The sequence below is a fragment of the Echinops telfairi genome, unplaced genomic scaffold, assembly GCF_000313985.2.
Source record: "Echinops telfairi isolate 266 unplaced genomic scaffold, ASM31398v2 ScPeMD7_31;HRSCAF=116, whole genome shotgun sequence".
Taxonomy (NCBI): domain Eukaryota; kingdom Metazoa; phylum Chordata; class Mammalia; order Afrosoricida; family Tenrecidae; genus Echinops; species Echinops telfairi.
The window spans coordinates 11,462,657-11,486,195 of NW_022103928.1; the positions used below are offsets into that span (position 1 = coordinate 11,462,657).

General features: G+C 41.9%; 1 protein-coding gene across 3 annotated transcripts in view; it reads right to left on the bottom strand.

Annotated features, from left to right (window-relative positions):
• The window catches only part of TAFA1 (TAFA chemokine like family member 1), a 686,648-nt gene that overhangs the window by 159,128 nt on the left and 503,981 nt on the right, over window positions 1-23,539 (bottom strand). For all 3 annotated transcript variants that reach the window (XM_004702420.2, XM_045289970.1, XM_045289971.1), the window contains one exon: window positions 10,976-11,116. In XM_004702420.2, coding sequence (XP_004702477.1) covers window positions 10,976-11,116 — 141 coding nt within the window. The remainder of the gene's footprint in view (window positions 1-10,975; window positions 11,117-23,539) is intronic.

Here is a 23,539-nt window from a genome sequence, read left to right on the forward strand (position 1 = left end):
CACACACACACACACACACACACACACACACACGACAGGTATTTCAATAGACCCAAGTATGTAAAATAGGAGGGGCAGCAGTGGCACACTGGCTGAAGTGCCAGACTGTGAACGCAAGGGTCAGGGCCATCTGCTTCTGTGAGGATTACAGCCTTGGACACCCAGGGGGCCGTTCTTCTTGGTCCTTTAAGATTGCTATGTGTCGGAACCTACTATGGCAATGAATGGCTTTTGGACTCGTGTACTAAATATGAGGGGACTGCACAAATTTATGGAAAATGGAATTGAAAGGTAACGGAATTTTTCCATGAACTTTTTGAAGTGCCCTCATCTGCTTCCATGTATAATTTTCCCATTGCAGTGGGTTAGACATTGGAATATTTCTTAAAGGATAACTAGATTCATGAACTGCAAATGTGTTGGAAATGTATATCCAAGAATAGTGGCTGAATAATATCCCTGCTTGCAGTTACGATCCACTCATAATTTGTATTCTGTCCCTAACATCCAGTATCATTACAAAAGTTCGTATTTGTCTTCTCCTTTTGGTGAGATAATTAGAGAAAAGTGGCTAACTTATTCAGTTGGTAAGCTGTTTATCATTGAGTTTGACATAAGTGTAATTTTTCTCTCCTCCCTTTTTATTGATGGGCATCATCAAACTTTCCATCTCTGCCTCGTTGATGGTTAAAACATAGAGTGTTGAATGTACATATCTTCAACTGAATGATGGGAAGCATTTTTGGTTTATGTTTAACAGCCCTTTTTTGTTATCTTTCAGTGAACTGTTTACTTACCATATCTACTTATATTAAAAAATATATAAGTTCAGACTATTTATATAATATCACACTGTTTCACTTACAGTGTTTGTGTGTGTATAGAGGCTTGTTTGTACACAGATATTTTCTGGAAAGATCCACAGAAATCTGATAACAGTGGCTCTTTCTGGAAATTGGGATGCGGAGAGGATTGAATAAATCGGGAGGAAAGGGGGAGTTATCTTGATTTTTATCTCTCATGGTAGTTTGAGGGTACATGGTTTTCTATTTTTCCTCAAGTTGTCTATATTGGCTTTCAGATAAAAGCGCCTTTTCCAACAAATTAGTTTGCTAACAAACTTGAGTCTTGTAAGGCGGTGCTATGGAAGGTAGGTGTCCACACTTTCATCTTAAGGGTTAGGCAGGGAACTGCAATGTGTCACACCCACCGGAAGTCTTAGGTGGTGTACATGGTTAACAAGCTTAGCTGCCAGCTTAAAGGCAGGAGGTTCAAGTCCACCCAGTGGTGCCTCAAAAGAAGGCTGATAACTTCATTAAAACAACGACAAACCCCAGACATGCAAACCCTATGGAGCCTAGTTCTATACGGACACACTTGGAAGTCACCATGTGTCAGAAGCAACTCAACAGTAACTGAGGCGGTGGGTGGGTCCTACAGGAACTAAGGTGTAGCTGTCCTCCTCAGAGGCTCCTAAAGTGATGTGGTCCCACACTCCACCGACCTGCAGACCAGGCCAGAGGGTGGTTTCTGCTAGTGAACTGTCCATTTCAAAGTGCTGCTCTAAACTCAAAAATAATAATAATAATAATAATAATAATAATAATAATAATAATAACTTCCATTCTTAAAGATAGCTCTCTGAATGCGAATTCCTGTTTTCTTTATTCTGAGACAAATAAATGTGTCTCCCACCCCACTGGTACTTCTTTTCTCTCCTTTCTCTTACAAAGGCATGACTGGCCTACCTGGGCAGGTATAGGTGCCCAGAAAGGAAACATGCTGTTTCAAAGGAAAATTTACATACAATTCAGAAATTATGGCTGAAAAAAGGCCACCATTTTACAATGGTTCTATAGAAGACACTTTTTAAGTAAGAACAATTTAAACTGTTACTCAGAATCCTCACTCAGAAAAACCCTAATGAAGCCAAATGAGCTCGGGATTCTATTCACCAAGCTGAAGCCCACCTTGAAAGCGTAAACCATGTCTCAAACAGCATTGTTAATGAGGGGACCACAGACCATGCTGCAGGGAGCCGCGCTGACCCACCACAGCAATTCATTATCTCGGTCTTTCATTGCGTGGGGCTGACAAATAATAAATGGTGGAACCAAAGTAGGTCATCTTTTCCGTCCCCTAAACCATTTAATATTTGTGAATTAAAATGAGGGCTTTAGCCTTTTCATTATTGTTTGCTCTGGAAGGTCTCTAGATGATTTCCACACTAGACCTGTCACTGAGATAATATAAATCTCATCATTCCTGGAACATGCTGGGTAGTGTTTGGTCAGCTTTGGCATAGGAATTTTTAGTGAACTTAGTAGAACTAAAAGCCATTCCTGGGAGCAGGGAGGGGATGGAAGAGAAGCCATCAAATCAATAGTAGTGTAATCAACAGTCTGTATCCTGGAATATTGGGTCTGCAGAATTCGAATAACATGTGGACTAAAAAGGAGACCATGTTCAAAATGTTTCTGGAAGCCTGGATTAAAGTTCAAGGATTTTGGACAAAGGACTGCTCAGCTCCTTTGTGGTGTTATAGTTTGAAAGTCTACAAAGGGTCAATTATTTGTCGTATTTTCCCTACTTATTTCACTTGATTCTTTGGACAGCTAGTAGAGAGTTCAAATTTCCTTCCGTTTTCAGATATTTTCAATACCAGGACTTTCTCTGGAGAATATGATGGTAGGTGGTCCAAAAAAAATTATTGTGTGTTTTCTACTGGAGCAAACTGCAGAAGAGATTTTTGCTTAGATTCTGCTTCTGGAATGCCAATTCAGGCACTTTGAAAAACGACTGTTAATTCTGTCAAGTAAATGTTATTTTATGCTTTTTTTACCTTTTTCCAAAACCAAACTTTTAACTTTCAGGTTTGAAATTAGGCGTTGTTTTGGGAAAAAATGAATCAAATCGATACATTTTGTTTTAATATCTCTCCTAAATGTCTATTGATTTCTTTCCTCTTTCTTTCTCTGATTCTTTCCTAACCACATCCTCTTTGTGGGCTCTTTCCTCCCTCTGGCCATGTGTCTCCTTCCCTGCCAGTCTGTCTCTCTGTCTGTCTCTTATTCTGTCCCTTTATTCTCATCTTGGAAGCACATTGTGATAAGCCAGAAGCAAAGTGTTCTGTTATCGTGTGATTTTTCTTCTCTCACAGATATAACTAAGAGGGTGTGTCTACTTTGTCATTACATTAATTGTATCCTAACAGGTTAAAAACAATGAGGTTTCCATAGCTAGGAGAGCTAGCAAGGTCTGTGATGTAATCAGGCCCCATCCTTGTTTCCTCCAATTGGTGATCTGGTCTGAGAAAAATGAGAATACTGAGTCAAAATTACTAATAATTGGAGCCATTGAAATGGTCATGTGTATATTGAGTCAAAACCAAGGGCATATGAACTTATCATAGGAGATTTTTTCTGAAAAAGTGATGCTAAAACCCCAGTCCATTTAAGAATTCCTGCCCACATACTAACTAGTAGTTTAAACAATTTATCCCCGAACATTTACACCACCCTCCCTCGAAAGGGGCCCCAATGGTCCTGTCCAGAGAACCTTGAGCTGCTAACTGCAAGGTTATTGGTTCAAACCCATCAGCTGCCCCTCAGAGAAAATGAAGAGGCTACCTGCTCCCCAAATAAATGTATTTCCTCAGGACCCTGTATAGGGCCGCTTTGTGCCCCAATCCACTCATTGACAGTCAGTTCAGTTTAAACTCACTGCCACCAAGTAGATCCGGACTCACAGGGGCAGTATAGGGCAGAGTAGAACTGCCTTTTTGGGTTTCTGATGCTAGAAATCTTTAGGGGGCAAAATTCCTCATCGTTCGCCTACAAAGCAGCTGGTAGATTTGAACTGCTAACTCTGTGGGTAGCAATGCAGCAGCATAACGAGGACTCCTAGGACATAAATTACATGAGAATAAAAGTAGAGCAACCCGCATGAACATTTTTCCAGGAGACAGGCGTGTCAGCCCCCTCATGCCTTAATCAATGAAGTTTCAATCATTCTGTACAACCGGACGCATTGTTTGTACAATTGTTTCTACTTTCTGACAGGGATAACCAGTCATCTCTCAGGGTGAGTGGGGGTGAGGTGAGCGTGTACTGCCCACAGTACTGGATCCTTCCTTAAGGATCAACATATGTGGGCTTTCTAGGCGGTAGAGTATGACATGTGTCTATGCCACATATTGGTTCGCATATGTTTACCGAAGGCCAACACAAACACTCTAAGCTGGCTTCCTGGCTGCCACTCACTGGCTGCATGATTTTGAACCTATCGAATTACTTTGCTTCCATTTCCTGATCGGTTCAATTGAAAAAAATAAAGGATTCGATGATTAAATACAGTAGAACCCCGGTCCTCGACCACATCAGTACTCGACACAATCGAATTTTGACGTGAAATGTCGGGAACCTTTTGCATCAGAGTTCGAACAAAAATCTGAATCACACTCAACACCCACGGGATTTTTGGAAACAAACGCAGCTCCTGTTGTGGTCACTCGGCGTTAGTTGGCATTGTTAGTTCACGTTGTTTAAACCTTTTGGTGCCTGTGTTCCAAACATTTTGCTATAATTTTCTTAGTTTTTGTACTGCTTTTAGATAAAAAACATGTGTCCTAAGAAAGTGTTTTTTGAAAAGAATCATCATGATAAGGAACTGGCTACCCATGTTATCGATAGTCTTAATGATAATTTTGTAAAACCTTTTATAAAACAGTTAAGGAAATGCCAAGAGCAGACTACATTAGACAGATTTTTTTTCTTTTTAGAGAAAGCCAGCCAGATCCTAGTGAAAAAAGGCAAAGAAGGGGAAAAACTGAAAAGCAGCTACAGTTGGTTTTATGGATGGGGATTCCCCTTCTAAACATGACTCTCTGCATCCCTCCTCTCCAAACCCATGTCCACAGATCCAGATCCTCATCCAGCTCAAGGTATGGCCTGGCATGTTGTGTTTCTTATTTAAGTTATATTATTTAACTCTGAACTTATTTACTTTGAAATTTCTGTGTGATGTTTTGTATAAACCGGCATGGCTACAGTAAAAACTTGGTGGTCGAGAACGGATTAATCCATTTTCAGTTATTTCTTATGGGAAAAAATAAATTCGGACCTCGACCGCATCACTTCTTGACGCTCCTTCTAGTGTCGAGGTCCAGGGTTCTACTGTAAATGAAAAGTTATAAAATACTTACATGAATATCTGGTATATGGCAAACCTCCAAAAATGTCATCAATCAAATTTTTATCATTACTTATATTACATTATTCTTAAACTGGTGAGACTGGGATTGTTTTTTTACGCTACACGCATCACAAAACTCAACCCCCAAGCTCATTGCCATTGCGTGAAGTCTGACGCGCAGCCACACCAGAGGCCAGAGGAACACTGCCCTGTGGGTTTCCAAGCTGTCACTCTTGATGGGAGTACAAAGCCAAGTCGTTCTCCCATGAGTGGCTGGTCAGTTCACACTCTGACCTTGTGGTTAGCGGTCCCACATGTAACCATTATGATACCAGGGCTCCTCAAGCCTACTGTAAATTTAATTTTGTTCGCTTTATACCACCTGCTTAGAACAATTCTCCCTTAAATTATTGTGTTTTGAATCATCATCCTCTTTTTTATGAATCTTTATTTGATTTTAACTTTTATCCCCTGAAAAGTAATTTGAAATTACTGTATGTTTGCACATTATGTGGTTTTAGTTCATCTCAACCAAACATATTGAATAGGATGCCCTCCCATTTCAGGCAGTAGAATAATTAAGCAATAAAACACACAGGATGTAAATTGTAAATTGAACAACTTATATACACTCCTAAATAGTGCTAGGCGCAAGTCCAAAGGTATAATCATCTACTAAAATAAATTCCAAGCTTCTGAAAAATGTACCAAATACTATATGAGACATTATACTTCTGAAGAAGTTGGTAAAATTATACTGATAAGCGGTCGCATTTTAAATAATTTGGCCTCCTAGTTGAACTACAAACAATTCAATATGTGCTTCTTTTTAAAACGCATTGCTGTTCATCTGTTTTTGAAAACACTGGAGAAGGCAACTGACCTGCAATTTTAAAGGCAACAAATGACAGCAATCGGAGCAGCTGCCGTGGGAAATGCATCATTTGTTCAGGACAGATGCAGTGTGTGGATTGTCAGCAGCTGCTGGGCGAAGGAAAGATGGTTTCTCTGTATGCAGGGAACTGCAGGGAAATGCACAAGACTTTGTAAATGTTCTCAAGTGGCTATATTAGCTAAATAAAAGAAAAAATAAAAATATGGATAAATTAGCTAACTGTATAGAGATTCTCTAATATCATATGAAGCTATGAACAATGGTGTTGTTGGAAGAATACATGTTAACTTGGGAGATATATATCCTATATCAGGCAAAAAAAATCACAAGACAATAGTGAAGCATTTTCTTCAAGAAAAGACCTTCGGTAAGCATGTGCTAATTAACTCTGGAATAAAAGGAGAGGAAGGAGTGCTGGTGGCATAGAGGTGCCGCGTTGAGCTACTAACGGCAAGGGCAGCAGTTTGAAACAACCAGCCAGCTCTACTCACAGGGGCAGTTCTACTCTGTCATATAGGGTCTCTCTGAGTCGGCATTAAAGTGCTATTTTAAAAGGAATAATAATTTCTGAGTGACAGTATGAATGTTTAAGATGTGGATGTTTGTAGTTTTCAAAATTCCCATAATGAGCATACATTAGTGACGATGATTTATCTGTATAAGTGAGATCCAGTATCATTAGTTGGAAATGGTTCCAAGAAAAGAAATGGGCACGATGAAGCAAGATGGCGGCCAAGGAACATACATAGAAGGGACTCAGCAGAGACCAGTGCAGAGGGGCCATGGAGAGGGAGATCCTACACCTGCGAACCACGGGCATCTCAGCAGAAAGCATTCACCCTTCTGATCAGTTTGTATTCATCATAGGAACAGGAGCAGACCACACACCAGGACCTCGAGCAAAAACCACCCAGGCAGTGGACTCGAACCCAAGGCACTGCCGGCTGCATGTGCATGATCCATAATAAGTAAAACCACCCAGGCAGTGGACTCGAACCCGAGGCACTGCCGGCTGCATGTGCATGATCCATAATAAGTGATGACAGCCTACCCAGAAGCCTTTACCTCAGACTCCATGTTTGAACACCTGTTGTACCTGCAATCAACCACCATCACCCTAATTGATGGAATTCTCCACTTCTGTTCATGAATAGACTGTCCTCAAAATAAAGAAAAGAAAGTGGCTAGGACATTATGTCATTAATTAACAGGAAGCAAGACTGTGCCACAATCTATCTCTTTAAGTATTATCAAACTTTTTATAAGCTAGGAAACAGCGTCATTTATTAAGTACTTGATGGGAACCAGATACTGTGAAAACACATTATACACACGAGTTCCTTAATTCTCACCAAAGGTTTATAAAATAGAAACAATTATTATTCCCATTTTACAGATGAGGAAATAAGTTCAGCAAGCAAATATGTCCAAAGTCATTCTATTGGTAACTGGTCCAGCTCAGAATAAACTCATGTCTAAAGGATTTCATCATAAACAACCATAACAAGTACACTGGTGTTGTTCATATTTATCTACACTCCAGGTTTAATTTGTGTCTAAAGATCTAGGCCTCATAAACAATTGGATAACAGCAACGCACAGGATTGCACATACATGCCAGTGAATTCAGGATTCTGAAAGAGTGAAATGCAAAGAAAAACATGAACTAACTAACATCTTGAGACTAAAGAATACTCTATATACAGCATTGACTTTTCCTTGGAAGATTTGTAACCCTCTCATCTGCACACCGTAAAGTGTTCAGATTTCCCAAAGTCAAACAAATTTGTTCTGAGTGACAAAATACTGCCATTATGTGGTTTAACTTCTCAGAAACACCAGGGGCCAGAAGCCATTTCCCTCTCTGCCAGCCAAGACAAGGCCTGTGTGCCTTGCATCCAAATCCTGAAGGCAGTTCTACTTCTAGATCATTAGAGATAAAAATCAACTGGAAACAAAATGGAGGTTTATAGTTAATAACCTCAATGCTCTCTTTGGCAAAGAACATGAGCAACCATCATGGTTTTATAATGGTTATTATCTTCTAGAGCCAACAGTTTTCTCCCATAAGAAGGGCAAAACAAAACAACTTTATTAGTCTTGCCTCTGGCCTTTTCCTGCACTGAGAGTGGGGCCTGTGATGAAAACAGGCACACCAGGTAGGGTGTTTCAATAGCAACACTATTCACATTTGTTACAGCCAAGTTCTGCTGTGGGAGCTGTCCTGAACAAAGTAGGCTGTTTAGCAGCATCCCTGGCTGCACACACAAGATGCTGGTAGTATTTCCCAGTGTGACAATTGAAAATCTTTCCAGACACTGCCAAATACACCCCAGGGCTGCGGAACAGAAACTGCCCCACTTGAGAACCACTGATCATATCGCATTCTCATATTGGTTTCTTTTTCAAATCCTTTTCAAAATTGGCCACCTTCCCATTGTATAGGATGGATAGCTGTTCCACATGCTCTTGCCCTATTGGATGACCTTCATTTGCAGAAACAAAAATGTCACATGGGGCAAGAGTTTTTTGCCAAAAATTGGTGTACTGAGATGGCTGAGAGAGCAGGTGCTTTGTCGTGGTGGCAAAACCAGTCCCTCATCTGACACAAATCGGGGCTTTTTTTGCTGCATACTTTTATGCAATCTTTTTAGAATCTCTACCTAGAAAGCTTGATTAACAGTCTGTCCTGGTGGAACAAACTCCAAATGCACTACAAGTCAACATTTTCATCCGTTCACAAAGTTGACAAATGTCCAAAACGAGGTTTGTCATCAATTGACATTTCACCTTTTTTGAAATGAGAAAACCACTTGTACACTTAAGTTTTTCCAATAGGGCTGTCCTTGGAAGCTCCCAAGCAGGAAACAATTTTCATATCCATATATCAGCCATCAAAAGCGAAGTTTGAGTGAAACAGCTTTTACCTAAAATTTCATTGTGAATTTTAGAGTTGCTCTATGCTTGCCTATTGGGAAAAATGCTCACTACAAAAGCTCCCCTCTGCCCAGGGCAATTCCAGTTGTTTTGGGGTAGTCCCTCAAATGTAATCCTTTTAAAATAGACTCACTCTTACACAGTAGCATGTGAAATTTTTTTCAAAAGGTAGGAACCAACACTTGGTTTTAGAGCCAATGAAACTGGGTTTAATAGTCAAGCTTTTACTGAACAGCCACAGGAATATGGGAAAATTAATTACTCATTCTAAGCATCAATTTCTTCATTTTGAAAATGGGGGTGAGAGTCTGTTTACCTGTGAAACTAACCCTTAATGATCTCTGCCTCCTTACATTCCAACCTTTGTAGTCCCCTGGCATAACGACCAAGACTAATTTGCATAACCAGTAGGATGTTGTGGAATAATAAAGGGTAACTTGGAGAATAGGTCACAAAAGACACCATGTCTTCCGGATTCTTCCTTTGGATCACTGGAGGAGATAGCTGTCCTGCTGTGAGGACTCCAGGGTCCTATGGAGATGTCCACTTAGCAAGGAACTGAAGTCACCAGCCAATAGCCATGGGAGTGAGTCACCCTAAACAACCTTCTAGCACAATTACGCAGGACAAATTGGGCCTTCCCACCATTTATCTATGAATTTTTTATACTGTAGAAGCAGACACATGTGTTGCGTGACACCAGAAGCAATACCACTGGGATTTCAAAGACCTGTACGATTGTGATGATAGGCAGGGTACAGAGGGACAGCCCAAGACATAGTTGGAAAAGGGGCCTGGCAATCTGCTCCCCAATATCACCCAATGAAAAGATTACGGATTCCAAGAGAATCTGTCTGATACACTGCTGAAAGACCAGCCCTCTAGATTGGAAGGCACTACCCAAGAACGGTGACATCCAATAATTCAATTATACCGATGATCATGAGGACGAGGCCGGCCTGGACAACACAACATTGCATTTGGCTACATGTCAGATCTCTAGGAATTGAAGGTGATAGCAACGAACAGAAGTTAAACATTCAGATCTTAACCATAACCACACGCAAAATCCCTGAACCACTTAAGCTACATTTCTGCAATTGCAAGACTATGTTTGTTGCTTTAAGCGGCTAAATTTTGAGGTAAGTGTTCTACAGCCATCGATAACTGATGCATTGATTGACAGGGTTGCAGGAGACTTGAATGGAGTATTTCATGAGAAATGGTTCACGTAGTACACTTGGCATATGGAAAGTACTCTAGACAATTCTATTGGTTCATGAATATAGGAGTATCTCAAGCATCCAGAGCAGCGCTTGGCATATATTACGTGCTTAAAAGTTAGAACATAAGCTATTGTCTCCTTTACTGTCATCATCATCATCATCACATACAGCCTGCCAAATGGAGCGCGAGGCCTCCAGGTCAGAAGGCAATAGGCAAGGACAGCATCAATGGACCGGTCATACCAATGACCATGAAGATGAAAGCAGATGAGCAACCTCTAATTGCTGTGTACACGATCTCCCTGAGTTGAAGCAGACAGCAACTAAACAAGCATTGAACCTTCAAATCTTGACCGTGGTCATATGAGAGGTCCTGAACCAGGGCAGGTAAATTTCTCACCCACAAACCCTGCATATTTATGCTTGCTGCTTTGTAACTATTTTAATAAAATATGCAAAGGAATGAAAACCTCTCATTTCTTGATTTGAAAAAGTTAAAACAAAAATACTATGGCTTAATCTTTTCTAAAAAAAAGTAAGAAAAATATGCAAAATAGAGCTGATTTGAGAATCCACAATGAAGAGAATAAAGAATCCAAGCTCTTTACTGACAGTTGCATAGCCATCCATTTCTTGAGCCATATTTAGATGAAACAAGAAAGCATATTAAGCATGGTGAATACCAAATGAACACCTATAGAGAGAGACGAGACTGGCCCCTTACCATCAACACAGGAAGGTCGGTTTCTGGTTGTTCCGGCCACTTTCCCGGGTAAACAGGAGCACTTTACTGTTTGCGACCGCTCCTCAATGCGATTCTTATTACAGCATCTGTGTGCGGCTATCACTTCGCACGTCCCTCCTTCTGGTGAGAGAGAAAGAGAAGGGACATTGTTGAGAAATCACTCAGTAACCATCGAACACATCAGAGCAGGCCTGTGGGAGTTGGGGCGGGAGTGGAGTTTGGGGAAGGGATAGAAACGACAATTTGTTTCTGTGGACAAAAATTACTAAGAGCTTCTCTCGCCCACGGACGATCACCTTGAGAAAGACAGGCATTGCGGCACGACACTTTAAATGCAACCCAAACCACCCCGGAAGCGCCCTCGAGAGGGCAGATCTGGGATGCCTATATCAAGACACAGGAAAGCACAGGATAAAGAAGCTTCATAATTCAAGTGCATTCTATTTGGGGAGCTCTGGCCTATGTCATCTTTGCATTTAAAATTCTCTGTGCTCCCACTCATGATAAGCAATGATGCTCTGGTGATGGGGAATTTCAGGACTAGAGAAAACTGCCTGCAACACAGCCTTTCTGCTGCCTGCCCGCTCTCCAGGGGCCCGAATCATAAAGTGGGCCTGGGGGTCATTTTCCAGAATTGCTTTCCCCAAGCCCAGATCTCAGCCACCCAACCATAACGGGATCACCAGAGCAAATGGGTATGTGCTTTAAAGGGCGCCTCAAATGGCAGCTTTCAGCACCCATCTGGCTTCACCGACTGGTTCCAGCACATCCCTGCATCCAGCACTGGTCATTGGCAACCTAGCACATGGCACATGCTGCTAGGATCTGAACAGGGGCCCCCTGGACTGTCTAAAGTACCATCTGTGAACTACAGGACCTGCAGGGTATCCGTTAAGTGTGTTCTCCAGGGACACAAAAGACACCCCCACGTGAGCAGCAAACGGGGATTAGCCCTCCCAGCATTAAGGTTTGAATTCAGGAAGAACCTTTGTATTTCACAGGACTAGGCCCATAACGTTTAGGGTTCTTGGCATCTGGCATTCAATTGGCAGAGAAACTCAGCAAACATTTGTTAAGCAGACACACATAAAATTTGTTGCGTTATCAACTTTAAGGAATACGTGACTATCCTGTATATGGTAGACACTTCAGAAACAATAGAGAAAAGGGGGAAACAAAGGAGGACGCGGATAGTGGGGGGACAGAGCACTAATCCACACATGGTGTGGGGAGGGGGGTATTGTTCATGTCTCCACAGGAAAGCAAGGAAAGGAACAGACCTCAACCTGGGGTGCCAAGGCCACACAGCAGTATGAAACAGCAAACCAACAGAAAGGTCTGCAGGGCCAGCCCCAGTCCCAGCTAAGTCAACCCCTGCCCCAGAAAACTGCACTACAGAGGCCAGCACTGAAGGTACAGCCCAGGGTGAGTGGCAGGTCTGCCCAGGCACATGTGAGCAAACTAAGAGGGAGGGAGGGAGGGAGGGAAAGAAAGAGAGAGAGAGAACTGCATCCTGGCCCACCAAGCCTCGAGGACTGCATTCCTGCTTGGAGCAGCCAATGCACAGAGAGGACTGTGGGGCTCGACCCACCATAACGCATGACCCACAGTGCTATGGTGGATGGTATTGGAGACACAGTGAAGGTATTGTGTGCTGTGTCTGACCACCCCCACTGACACTCCCCGCCACTGGAGCAAAACAAGAAGGGAGTGCAGCAGAGCAGCAAGGGGAGCAAAGCAATGAAGTCCCTGAGGAATCCCGAAAATAGACTCCAAAATCGGTGGGCATGGCATGGCACTTCACCATATCCAATTGGAAAACATTCAGAAGGGTCAGCAGACAGACCTGGAACTATTCATAGGCTTCTCTTCTTTTTTCTTTTTCTTATGCCTATTCATATAAGACAGGCAGGATAACCAATCCCAATGGCTCTGGGGGACATGGGAGAGGAGGAGGTGGGAGAAAGGGAGGGGGAAGAAAACAAACCCAAGGGCAAGGGAACAAGGAGAGATCTAAACTTGATGGTGAGGAGGGTGTAGGTGGCGTTGGATCAAGGGCAGTGTAGCCGAGAGAAAGTACTGAGCGTTGAATGAAGGCCCAGCATGATAGTGGGACAGGAAGAAAGTAAAAAGAAACAGAGGAAAGAACTAGGAGGCAAAAGACATGTATAGAGGTACGAATATAGGCATACACACATGTAAATATATTAATAGAGATAAAGGTGTATGTACATATATTTAAATTTTAAGTATTAAGGTAGCAGACAGCATTGGGTCTCTATTTAAGTCAGTGGTTCTCAGCCTTCCTAATGCTGTGACCCTTTAATACAGTTCCTCATGTTGTCGTGACCCCCAACCATAAAATTATTTTCGTTACTACTTTATAACTGTAATTTTGCTACTGTTCTGGGTCAGGTGACCCCTGTGAAAGGGTCATTCGACCCCCAGAGGGGTTGCAACCCACAGATTGAGGACCGCTGATTTAAGTGCTCCCTCAATGCAAGAACACTTTTTTCTAGTAACCTGGCATTGTGTGATGCTCATCTTCCTGACATGATTGCTAAATCAAAATGGGTGCATAAGCTAATGTGGTAAAGAAAGCTGATGGTGCCTGGCTATTAAAAGATATAACACCTGGGGTCTTAAAGGCTCGAAGTTAAACAAGCGACCATCTAGCAGAGAAGCAACAAGCCCATATGGAAGAAGCACACCAGCCTGTGTGGTCAGAAGACCCAATACAAACAGATATATCGATGCAAATGATGGGGGTCAGAAAGGGACCCAAAGCTCATCTGTAGATAATTGGACATTCCCTCACAGAAGGTCACAAGGAAGGAACAAGCCAGCCAGGGTGCAGCATAGCACTAACGGAACACACAACATTGCTGTAGTTCTTTAATGCTCCCCCACCCCCACTATCATGACCCCAGTTATACCTTACAAATCCATCTAGACTGGAGCATGTACACTGGTACAGATAAGAGCTCTCGGCACATGAATCCATGACAGATAAACCCCTCAGGAACAGTAATGGGAGTTGCAATATCATGAGGGTAGGGGGAAGTGGTGGGGGAGAAGGGGGAGATGGGGACCCAAGTACAATGATCAATGTATACCCCTTCACTTTCAGGGGGATAAACAACAGAAATGTGGGCAAAGGGAGATAGTGGACAGTGTAAATTTTGAAAATAATAATAATAATTCATAATTTATCAGGGGTCCACGAAGTTTGGAGGGCTGGGGAGGGAGATAAAAAAAAGAGGAGCTAATCCCAAGGATTCAAGCCGAAAGAAAATATTTTTAAAATGATGATGGCAACATATGTACAAATGTGTTTGATGCAATCGATGTATAGATTGTTATAAGAGCTGTTAGAGCCCCCAATACAATGATTTATTTATAATAAAAAAGAAAAGGGGAGGAGAGTGGGGAAAAGGAAGAGAAAATGTAAGATCCCACCATACCCACCCCCCTGAGAATGCGTAGTATGATGCAATGGTTCTCAATGGGAGACAACATTGTGTGTGTTTGTAGGTCACAGGGGTAAGGGTTGGGACTGGAGAGATTGTTAGACAGAGAGAGTGTGATTTTGCTATCTTCCTTCAAGGTATTTGGCAATTTCCAGTGCAATGAGTGATTGTCAAAACTGCCTGGAGGTAGAGGAGAGAAGGAGTTGGGTGCTACTGGTATTGGATGGGTAGAGGGCAGGGATGCTGCTGAACTCTGGATGGCTGCTATAAAGAAGCCTCATCCTGTGTCAAGTATCAACAGTGTTCAGGTCTAGAAAACTCACTGCCATCGAGTCAATGCTGACTCCCAGTAATGCTGTGAGTTTCTATGACTGGAACTATTTCTGGCAGAAGAAAGCCCAGTCTTTCTCCTGAGGAGGTGCTGGGGATTTGAACTGCCAACCATGCGGATGACAAGCCGGTGCATAACCATTATACCACTCTGGTCTAATAAGAAACATTCACAACACCTGACATAAGGATATCATGTTTATTGGTTGAATAGGTGCATGAGTCAATGACTTAACTACAATAAACACCACAATGAAATCAGGGGCATCGATGGAAGGGGAGGCTCACGCTTGGTTGAACAATTAGGAAGGTTCTTAACTTCAAGAGTAGAGCTTCAACAGATGGTGATGGAGCGAAAGTGTTTCAACAATCTGAGAAACCAGGACACTATTTTTCAAAGAGACTTTTTTCCTGGAATTTTATAACGGGTTGAGATTTATAGAAAAATTAGGAAGATTTGCAAAAGAAAATACAGAAATTCCTCACATATACTACACCAATATCAAAATACCAAACTCACTTCCGTCAAGTAGGTTCTGACTCATCAAGACACTAAAAGACAGAGTAAGCCTGCCCCTGTGGGTTTTTGAGATTAGAACTCTTTATGGGAGTAGAAAGCCTCCTTTTCCTCCCGAGGAGTGGCTGGTGGTTTCAAACTGCTGACCTTGTGGTTAGGAGCCCAATGCATAACCTACTGCACCATAAGGGTTCCCTTATTTTTTATGTTTTACACTAGTATGGCACATTCATTGCACCTTAGGAAATCAATATTGGTTTATTATCATTAAGTGAAACTCATAATTTAATCAGAAATCCTTGGCTTTGACATAATATCCTTTTTCTGTTACAGAATTCCATCCAAGATACTGCCCTGCAGTTAGTTATCATGTCCCCTTAGGTTCCTCCTGGCCCTCCTTTTCCCTGATGACCATGACAGTTTTTTGAGGAGACCTGGACATGTATTTTATAGACTGTCTCTATAAATGGGATTTGTCTGAGGTCTTTCTCATGGTTGCACTGAGGTTAGGGTACATACTACCAGCAGGATGTATCACTGTCAATGCCGACCTTGCTGACCTGGCTGCAGTCACAGTTTTCAAGTTTACTCACGTCAAAGTTATTCCTTACCCTTCCAGACTGTACTCGGTGGAAGACAGCCACTGTCTCTGGCCACAGCTTTGTGAGGACAGAGTATCTACTTAAATTATGTAGAATTCCCTGCACGGGAGACGAATCTATTTCCCCTTGTTTATTTAGTCAATCATTTATTTATGTCCATATGAAATTGTGGATGTTTATTTCACTCTTGGGATTAAAATCCCAAACAATATTATAGCTTGTGTGGCTCTTCTTATTCCAGCTTTGGCCATTGGGTGGGAGCTCTTTTAGTTGATGCCACTTTTCCTTTGATACTCCCTCATCACCGTAGTGTAGAGTTTGGGTTGTTTTGTTTGTACTTTCTTGTACTATACTGCCCTGATTACCATGTATGTTTCCCTCCTCTGTCCTAAATCACTAAACTGCACTTCTATCAAGTTAATTCCAACTCATAGTGACCCAATATAGAGAGTTTTGGAGGTTATAGATCTTTATAAGAACAGATAACCTCATTTTTCTTCTGTGGGGCAGGCTGGTGGATTTGAACCACTGACCTTGCACTTACTAACATAATGCTTATGCAATATAGCCACCAGGACTTATTTCTAGAATCAGCTATTTTTCCAAGGAGCTGGTCAGGGCATTTAGAAAACCATATCAAAATAGCTAGGACTGGGCTTTGTACATCTGAGATAGGGTGGCACTGGAAGAGGGCATCCCAGCCCAGTCTGGGGATTCAGTGTGCTCTCTGTACGGGAAGGCTTGGAGCAGGCCTGTGGAGCTGAATACTGGTGGTATCCTGTTGGTGCTTTGTGAAAATAATCTGATCACCCTGACAGCTCTGTGTAGGAGGAGTTCGAGAAGGGAAAGGTGGCAAAACAAAAGCACAGTGTCTGCTGCAAACTTCTGAGCAGGAAGTGAGGAGGCTTACACTTGGATCATGGGAAAGCATTTTACTCCCACCACACACCCATCATGGGGATTAGAGTTATTGGAATGACAGGGTTACTCACACACTACAGTCCTTAGCGCAGACATCTCTAATCAGGTCACTTTATCTTATAATTGTCAGTCAGGCTTGTCCTCAGTCAAAAATAGCTTGTTACATGTCATGGAAATACCACTAATTTTTAAGTCACCGCTTGGGTTTCATACCAGGCTAGAGAAACATTTATGATGAAAAATATCAGAAGGAATATGAGAGTTCCCAGGATGTACTTTGAATCTCATTTGATTTACACTCCAGTCAGCAGGCACAAGGCCAGATCCTGTAAGCTACTGCACTGAGTTAAATGATAAGGGTAACAGGGGGGGCCACCTGAGGCTCAAAGATGTCCCTCACAGCACTGCTGCCCATGAGCGAAGGGAACAAGTACATGTGCATGGCAGTATTCTCACATCTCACTGCTATCTTCTGAGCTCTTACTTGGGCACTGTTCTTGGCAACTCATCAAGATAATTCAAAGAATGATTGATCCCATTTCACAGATGGAAAGCTGAGACTTAGAGAGCTGAATAACTAGCCTGGATTCACAAAGGAACAATGAGGTCTGTTAGAATACAAAACTTATGTTATTTAAATCTTCTCAGGATGCAAGACTTCCTAAAGGACATCTGAGACTTTGCTTAGGAAAGTTAACAAGTTAACATCCACCCCTCTATCTTTGATCACATCCCTAACCTCATTTGTTGCCCAGCCTATTACCCTCTACTCCAAGAACTCTGCCTTCTTTGTAGAGCTGGAGGGAAGCAAACATGACCTCTTCACTTTTGCACCTCCCAGAATGCTCTTCTGCTGGGTCTATAACTCAGTCTTTCTTCTCCACATCCCTGGTCACATGCTACTAGATAAGAAGCACAGTTTAAAGTTGAATACTCATGGTCTCTCTGGACTGTTTCTGTTGTTGTTAAGTTGCTTCTGATTTATAGCCACCCTACCTACAACAGAGCCAAGCACTGCCTCGCCCTACACCAGCTTCACATTTACGGAGTGGGAGCCCCCGCTAAAGACAGTGTGTCAATTCGTCTTCCTGAGGACCTTTGCCTTTTGGCTGACCCTTATTTGACCAAGCAAGACATCCTTTCCCAGGGATTTGTTTCTCCTAATAACATTTGTTTCTCCGAAGTAGATGAGATAAAACGAAGTCTTGCCATCCTCACTTCTAAGGAGTATTGGGCCTGTACTTCTTTGAAGACTAATGTGTTTGCTATTCTGGCAGTCCACTGTAATTTCAGTGTTCTTCACCAACACTAAATTCAATTGCATCACCTCTTCTGTGGTTTCCCTTATTCCTTGCCCACCCACCTCCACCCCAAGCACCTGTAACTAAAGAAAATTCAATATATAATTGGCTTATTTATTATATTTATTACCTGCATGCCCCCCATTAGAATACAATTTCCTCATGGACAGGGATTCCAATCTGTTTAATTTATTGAACAATGCCTGGTATATTCCTAGAGTACTTTTAATACACGTTCCATTTAACCTTCAAAATAGCTTTGTGAGAGGGCTGGTATTATTCTATTTTATATATTCATAAGGATGTAGACTTAGAGTATTCAATTGACAGCCATGGAGCTAATGATTACACTAATAGTATGACAGCAGTTAACCATTATTGAATATTTATAATACTTGACACATGGCAGATATAAACCTTTAGCTCTTTTATGCTAACAAAACTTCAGAGAGGTTATAATTAATCTTTATATAGGAGGCAACTGAGATACAGGGTAGTTAAGAAACTTACCAATGTTTTGCCCATCAAGTACCAAGCAGGATCTGGACTAACTCCTAGGCTGGTGGTCCATCTACAGTGCTCATTCCCAGTCCCTCCCAGACACCCAGGCTGGCACGTCTCTGAAAAGGGGAGGAGGGAGGGCTCAGTGAATGGGAAGTGACATGGGTTCTATTTTCATTAAGCCCTCATGTATAAATTCAATGACCCCAGGCCATATCTCCCTCAGGCTCATGGATGATGGATTTGCTGCTGCAAACCAAGGAGGTGTAGCTTTAAATAACAGGCTGGTCTGGTCTTGACAAGTTGAACTATGGCTTCAATTATACCTACAGCTCAGGTTCACAGAGGCAGAGCCCAGAAGTAGGTCTTGGTGAACATAAGTGAGGCCCATGGGACCTTAATATTTAGCAGGTCTGATTGGCTCCATCGACCCCAAACCTCCAGATTCCCAAAGTTTACGTATGTGACTGGCCTAGCCACATCAGAGCACCTAGTCAATCAGAGCAATTAATCTTTCAATCTCATCCTTCCATAACTCTGGCCCTCCAGTTGAGGGGGACTATTCAAATGTCTGACAGGAAAAGGCTCAGGCTTGCTGTCATTTGCCCAGAGGTTCTGAGATTACGGATTTTGGAGTTCTAGGTACCTTCCAACGGGACTCGGTTCCCTCCACTGGATAAAAGAAGAAAGCAACTCTAGTTACTGTATTTTTAACCTTTAGTTCGATGATCTATTTATCAGAGGGATTCCTCTACTTAGGAGAACGTGAAAACAGCTCTACTGAGCTGATGATCAGCTCTCTAAAGCTCATTTTGAGTGATAAGCACTGGGTGTATACTTAGAAGGAGAGATGTTAGCACAAGATGGAAAACGAGTAACCAATCGGGTGTGGGTGTTCAGCACTCTCAAATACGATGGAGCGTACAGTGTCTTGAGAAGCTTGGCTGTCATTGGCACAGTAGTGGACAGTAAGCTAGTAAAATCACCACCCACCATACCCCTACAACTCCAATTTCTATGTGTCTTTGACTTCATGGCTATGTTGGGAACCTATCTTTACTTTGGTGCACCAAAGGCACAGTGACAATCTTGTCAAATCTGGAGATAGGATTAAAACCCTGGACATCCATTACAACCACAGTATTTCTCAAGGACTTCTGCTTCTGACATCAGCTGTTTCCTTGGGAAAGAAGAACTTGAAATTAAAATGTTTCCTAGATTTGCTACTAATGAATGGGAAGAGTTAGGATCATTGTTACCTTTTATGAGAATTAAAGAGCTGTTCCTATAAATCTACATAAAACATTTCATTTTTTAAGGATCAGCTAATTAATGGTCCTGTGAAATCTAATAAACCAAGTTACTTCAAAATCATAATGATAAGATTTGCCATGTAAACATCTCTCAAGACTTTTCTCTGTGCCAATGCTAATCCAGTCCTTAATTTTATCTCAGTCCCAGTCAAGATGATTTCAAGTTGATACACAGTCTTGCAAAGCAAGTCCTTTAAGTGCTCAGTCAATTGAGCTTCCTGCTTCCCATTTCTACTTATGGATTATCTGGAAAATAGCCTCTTTTCAAAATTGTACCCAACATCTGTAGATGCAACACACAAGAGAGGTGAAGTGATCTATTAGCTGGTGGCAGAAGATATGACATAAGGAACAAGTCGGTGTGAAAGTTGTCTGTATTAACTAAATGTTCCAGATTATTGTTCTTGTGATCACTTTGCTGTAGAAAACATATCTAAGGTAAAATATGTACTAGATATTAGATTCATACCATAAATCCAGTCTTATCTGGGCTCTCGTTCTTTCAAGTTAATGGTGGTCAAATTGATTATTTCAAATAATCTGGCTGATTCAGGCCAATCTGAAAGTTGTGTTAAAGGCACATTGACTTTCCAATCCTTTTCCTATGACAGATCTTCAAACTGGCCTTCTGGAGGACCAGGACCAAAGTCTGAAGGACCAACCCCGAGGTTACTCGGCATAATACAGTTTATGAAGATGATGCTCTACATACTACTTGGAAGAGCAGTCTTAAAGCTCTTGAGCAGCAACTCAAGTGCACCTATTGGTCTTTCCCCATCTAGAGGAAAGAGGAGTGATGGAAATAAAAAGACACACAGAAACAACGAATCTAACGGATCATAAAAATATCCTCTACCACCCTGAGACCGGGAGAACCAGATGGTGCTACTCCTACCAACTTCCCTGAAAGGACTCACATTAGCAGTTCCTGGGTGGAGTGGGGCAGAATGCAAAACCATGAAGGAGACCAGGCTTACTGATCCAATAGAGATAAATGTGGCCACCAAGACTTTGGCCCTTAGTCACCCTTCAGGTCTGGAACTGAGCTCACTTTACGTTAAAATGATTTCAGATAAAAATGGAGGCATTTCCTCCAAAACAAAGTTCAGATAATTAGGAAACAGAAAACGCAGGGAAGAAGTTGGGTGCATTGATGGTGCATTGCAAAGAGGATTGCAAAGATGAGTTGAAACAAAATGTGTCTGAAATGTTGAATGTAAAACCAGTGATCTTCTCTGTAAAACTCCACCTAATTCAACATGAAGCATTTTTAAAACAAACAACAACAACAACAAAACTATACCCTTGCTTCTCATTCCAACTGGATGCCCAGGTGGTGTTGGAAAAGTCCACTTCAGGGAAACTCCCAGTTACAGCTCTCCAGCAATCCTTCTATTCCATCTCTATTGGGTTTGTCAGAGTTCTGAGTACATTTTCAAAGCTCATGTTTAATGGGAAGATAAATTGTTTCTAACATTCAAGGTGGCGTGGCAGCATTTTAAGGTTATTTCTGGCAGCAGCAAGTCTCTATGAGCTAGAAAAGTGAAGAAGAAGAAAAAAAAAAAGCCAAGCCCTGTGTGATCCCTCCTTCTCAGCTCAATGCATCGCAGTCTGGCTCTGTATCAATGAGGAAATACACAGTAGATAAAGTACTAAGAATAACGTTACTTTTTTAAAAAACGGAAGAGTCCCCACTAATGACACTTACATGTCATGACAGAAAAACAAGAGGTCAGAAATGACTGGCAAGTAGTGAAAAGTATAAAGGTTGACATCATAAACCAAGATTAGTTCCTGTGTTAGTCTGAGTACTTTAGAGAAACAAATACACAGAAATTCATATAAAAGAGAGTTTTATGTAAAGGTTAAGTGCACATCAAGAAAACATCCCAACCCAGTGCTGCCCAAGCCCACAAGTCCAACATTAATCCATTAACCCATATGTCCAACACCAATCCACAAAGTCCTCCTTCATCTCACAAAAGAGACACAATGATGCCGACTGCAGGAGGAAAGCCAAGTCAGTGAATGTGTAAGCATCTCAGCATTGGCAGGGGTCTCCACATGGGTGCTCCAGCACCCAGGGCTGCATCAGAGTAGGTCCATGTGGCTTCTCCTTGGGGATATCTTGAAGGAAGTCAACCTTGCCAGCTGAAGCAGGACCTAAGGCAGCTGCACCCTGGTGCAACCATCACAAAGCAAGAGACAAGAGAACTAGAAAGGCGAGGCTCACTGAGCCATTTATCCCTCCACCCTTCAATTAATCCCACATGTGTTTATTGGCTAGGTTGGCACAACAAACTAACTAACTCAGTTCCCAAGGACCTAATTGAAATATGAAGGGGTACACCCCTAAAAATGGAAAATTTTTTCAAAGCTATGATTTTAATTTTTTTTTAACAAAACAACTTTATCACCTTCAAAGTACTCTCCATTACACTTAATATATCTGTCAAATCTGTGATTCCATTCTTGGAAACATTTTTCAAACTAATCTGTTTGGATGGCTGACAGCATCTCCCTTATTTTTTTTCCACCTCTTCTAAGTCATCAAATTGCTGTCCTTTCTTGTCACTCTTCATTCATGTAAACACAAAGAAGTCTCGTGGAGCGAGGTCAGGTGAGTAAGATGCAAGAGTCATGCTGTTTTTTGCCCAAAAGTTTTGTACACTGAGGTGGCTGCATGAGCAGAAGCATTGTCATGGTGGCAAAACCAGTCCCCCATCTGCCATAAACCAGGCCTTTTTGGACACACTCTTACTCAATCTTTTCAGAACCTCTAAATAGACACTTGATTAACAGCCTGGCCTGGTGGAATGAACTCCAAATGCACTATCTTCCTAACATAAAAAACAAAAACAAATGAGCATTGCCTTGATCTTTGATTTCACTTGATGAGCTTGTGGGGGGCAAGGTGATAATGGTGTCTTCCACTGGCTTGATTGATGTTTGCTTTCATGGTTATAAGTATAGCACCAAGTCTCTTCACTAGTAATGACCTTGGGAAAAAGTTTGGGTCACTTTGGAGCAGTTCTTTCAAAGCAAGACATGTTTCTACTTGATGCTCCTTCTCCTGGTCAGTCAGAATCAGAGGCACACATTTCCCAGCTACCCTTCCCACTCCCACATCTTCCATTAAAATTCACTGAACCGAGCTCCTAGACAGTCCAGAGAACTTCCCCGTCTCTTCAATGGTCTGTCATTGGTCTTCGAGCACAAGTGCACGCATTTTGCCAACATTTTTGTCTGGGAAGTTGACAGATGTCCAGATGGAAGTTGGTAATCATTTGACATTTCACCGTTTTTTTGAAATGAGGAAAGTACTGTACACTTGTTTTCTCCCATAGGGTTGTCCTTGCAAGTTGTGTGTAACATCACAACAGTTTCTGCAGCATTTTTCTTGAGCAGGAAACAAAATTTCACAGCTGTATGTTGTTCTCTTAAGTCGGCCAACACAGAAAAATGAGGTTCAAGCAAAACACCTTTTACCTAAAAATTCACTGTGGCCAGAGAGAACCTCCCCAAGTGACACCACAGGGTGCACTAACTCAGAGCTAGGTGCACTAACTCAGATGCTCACCTAGTGGG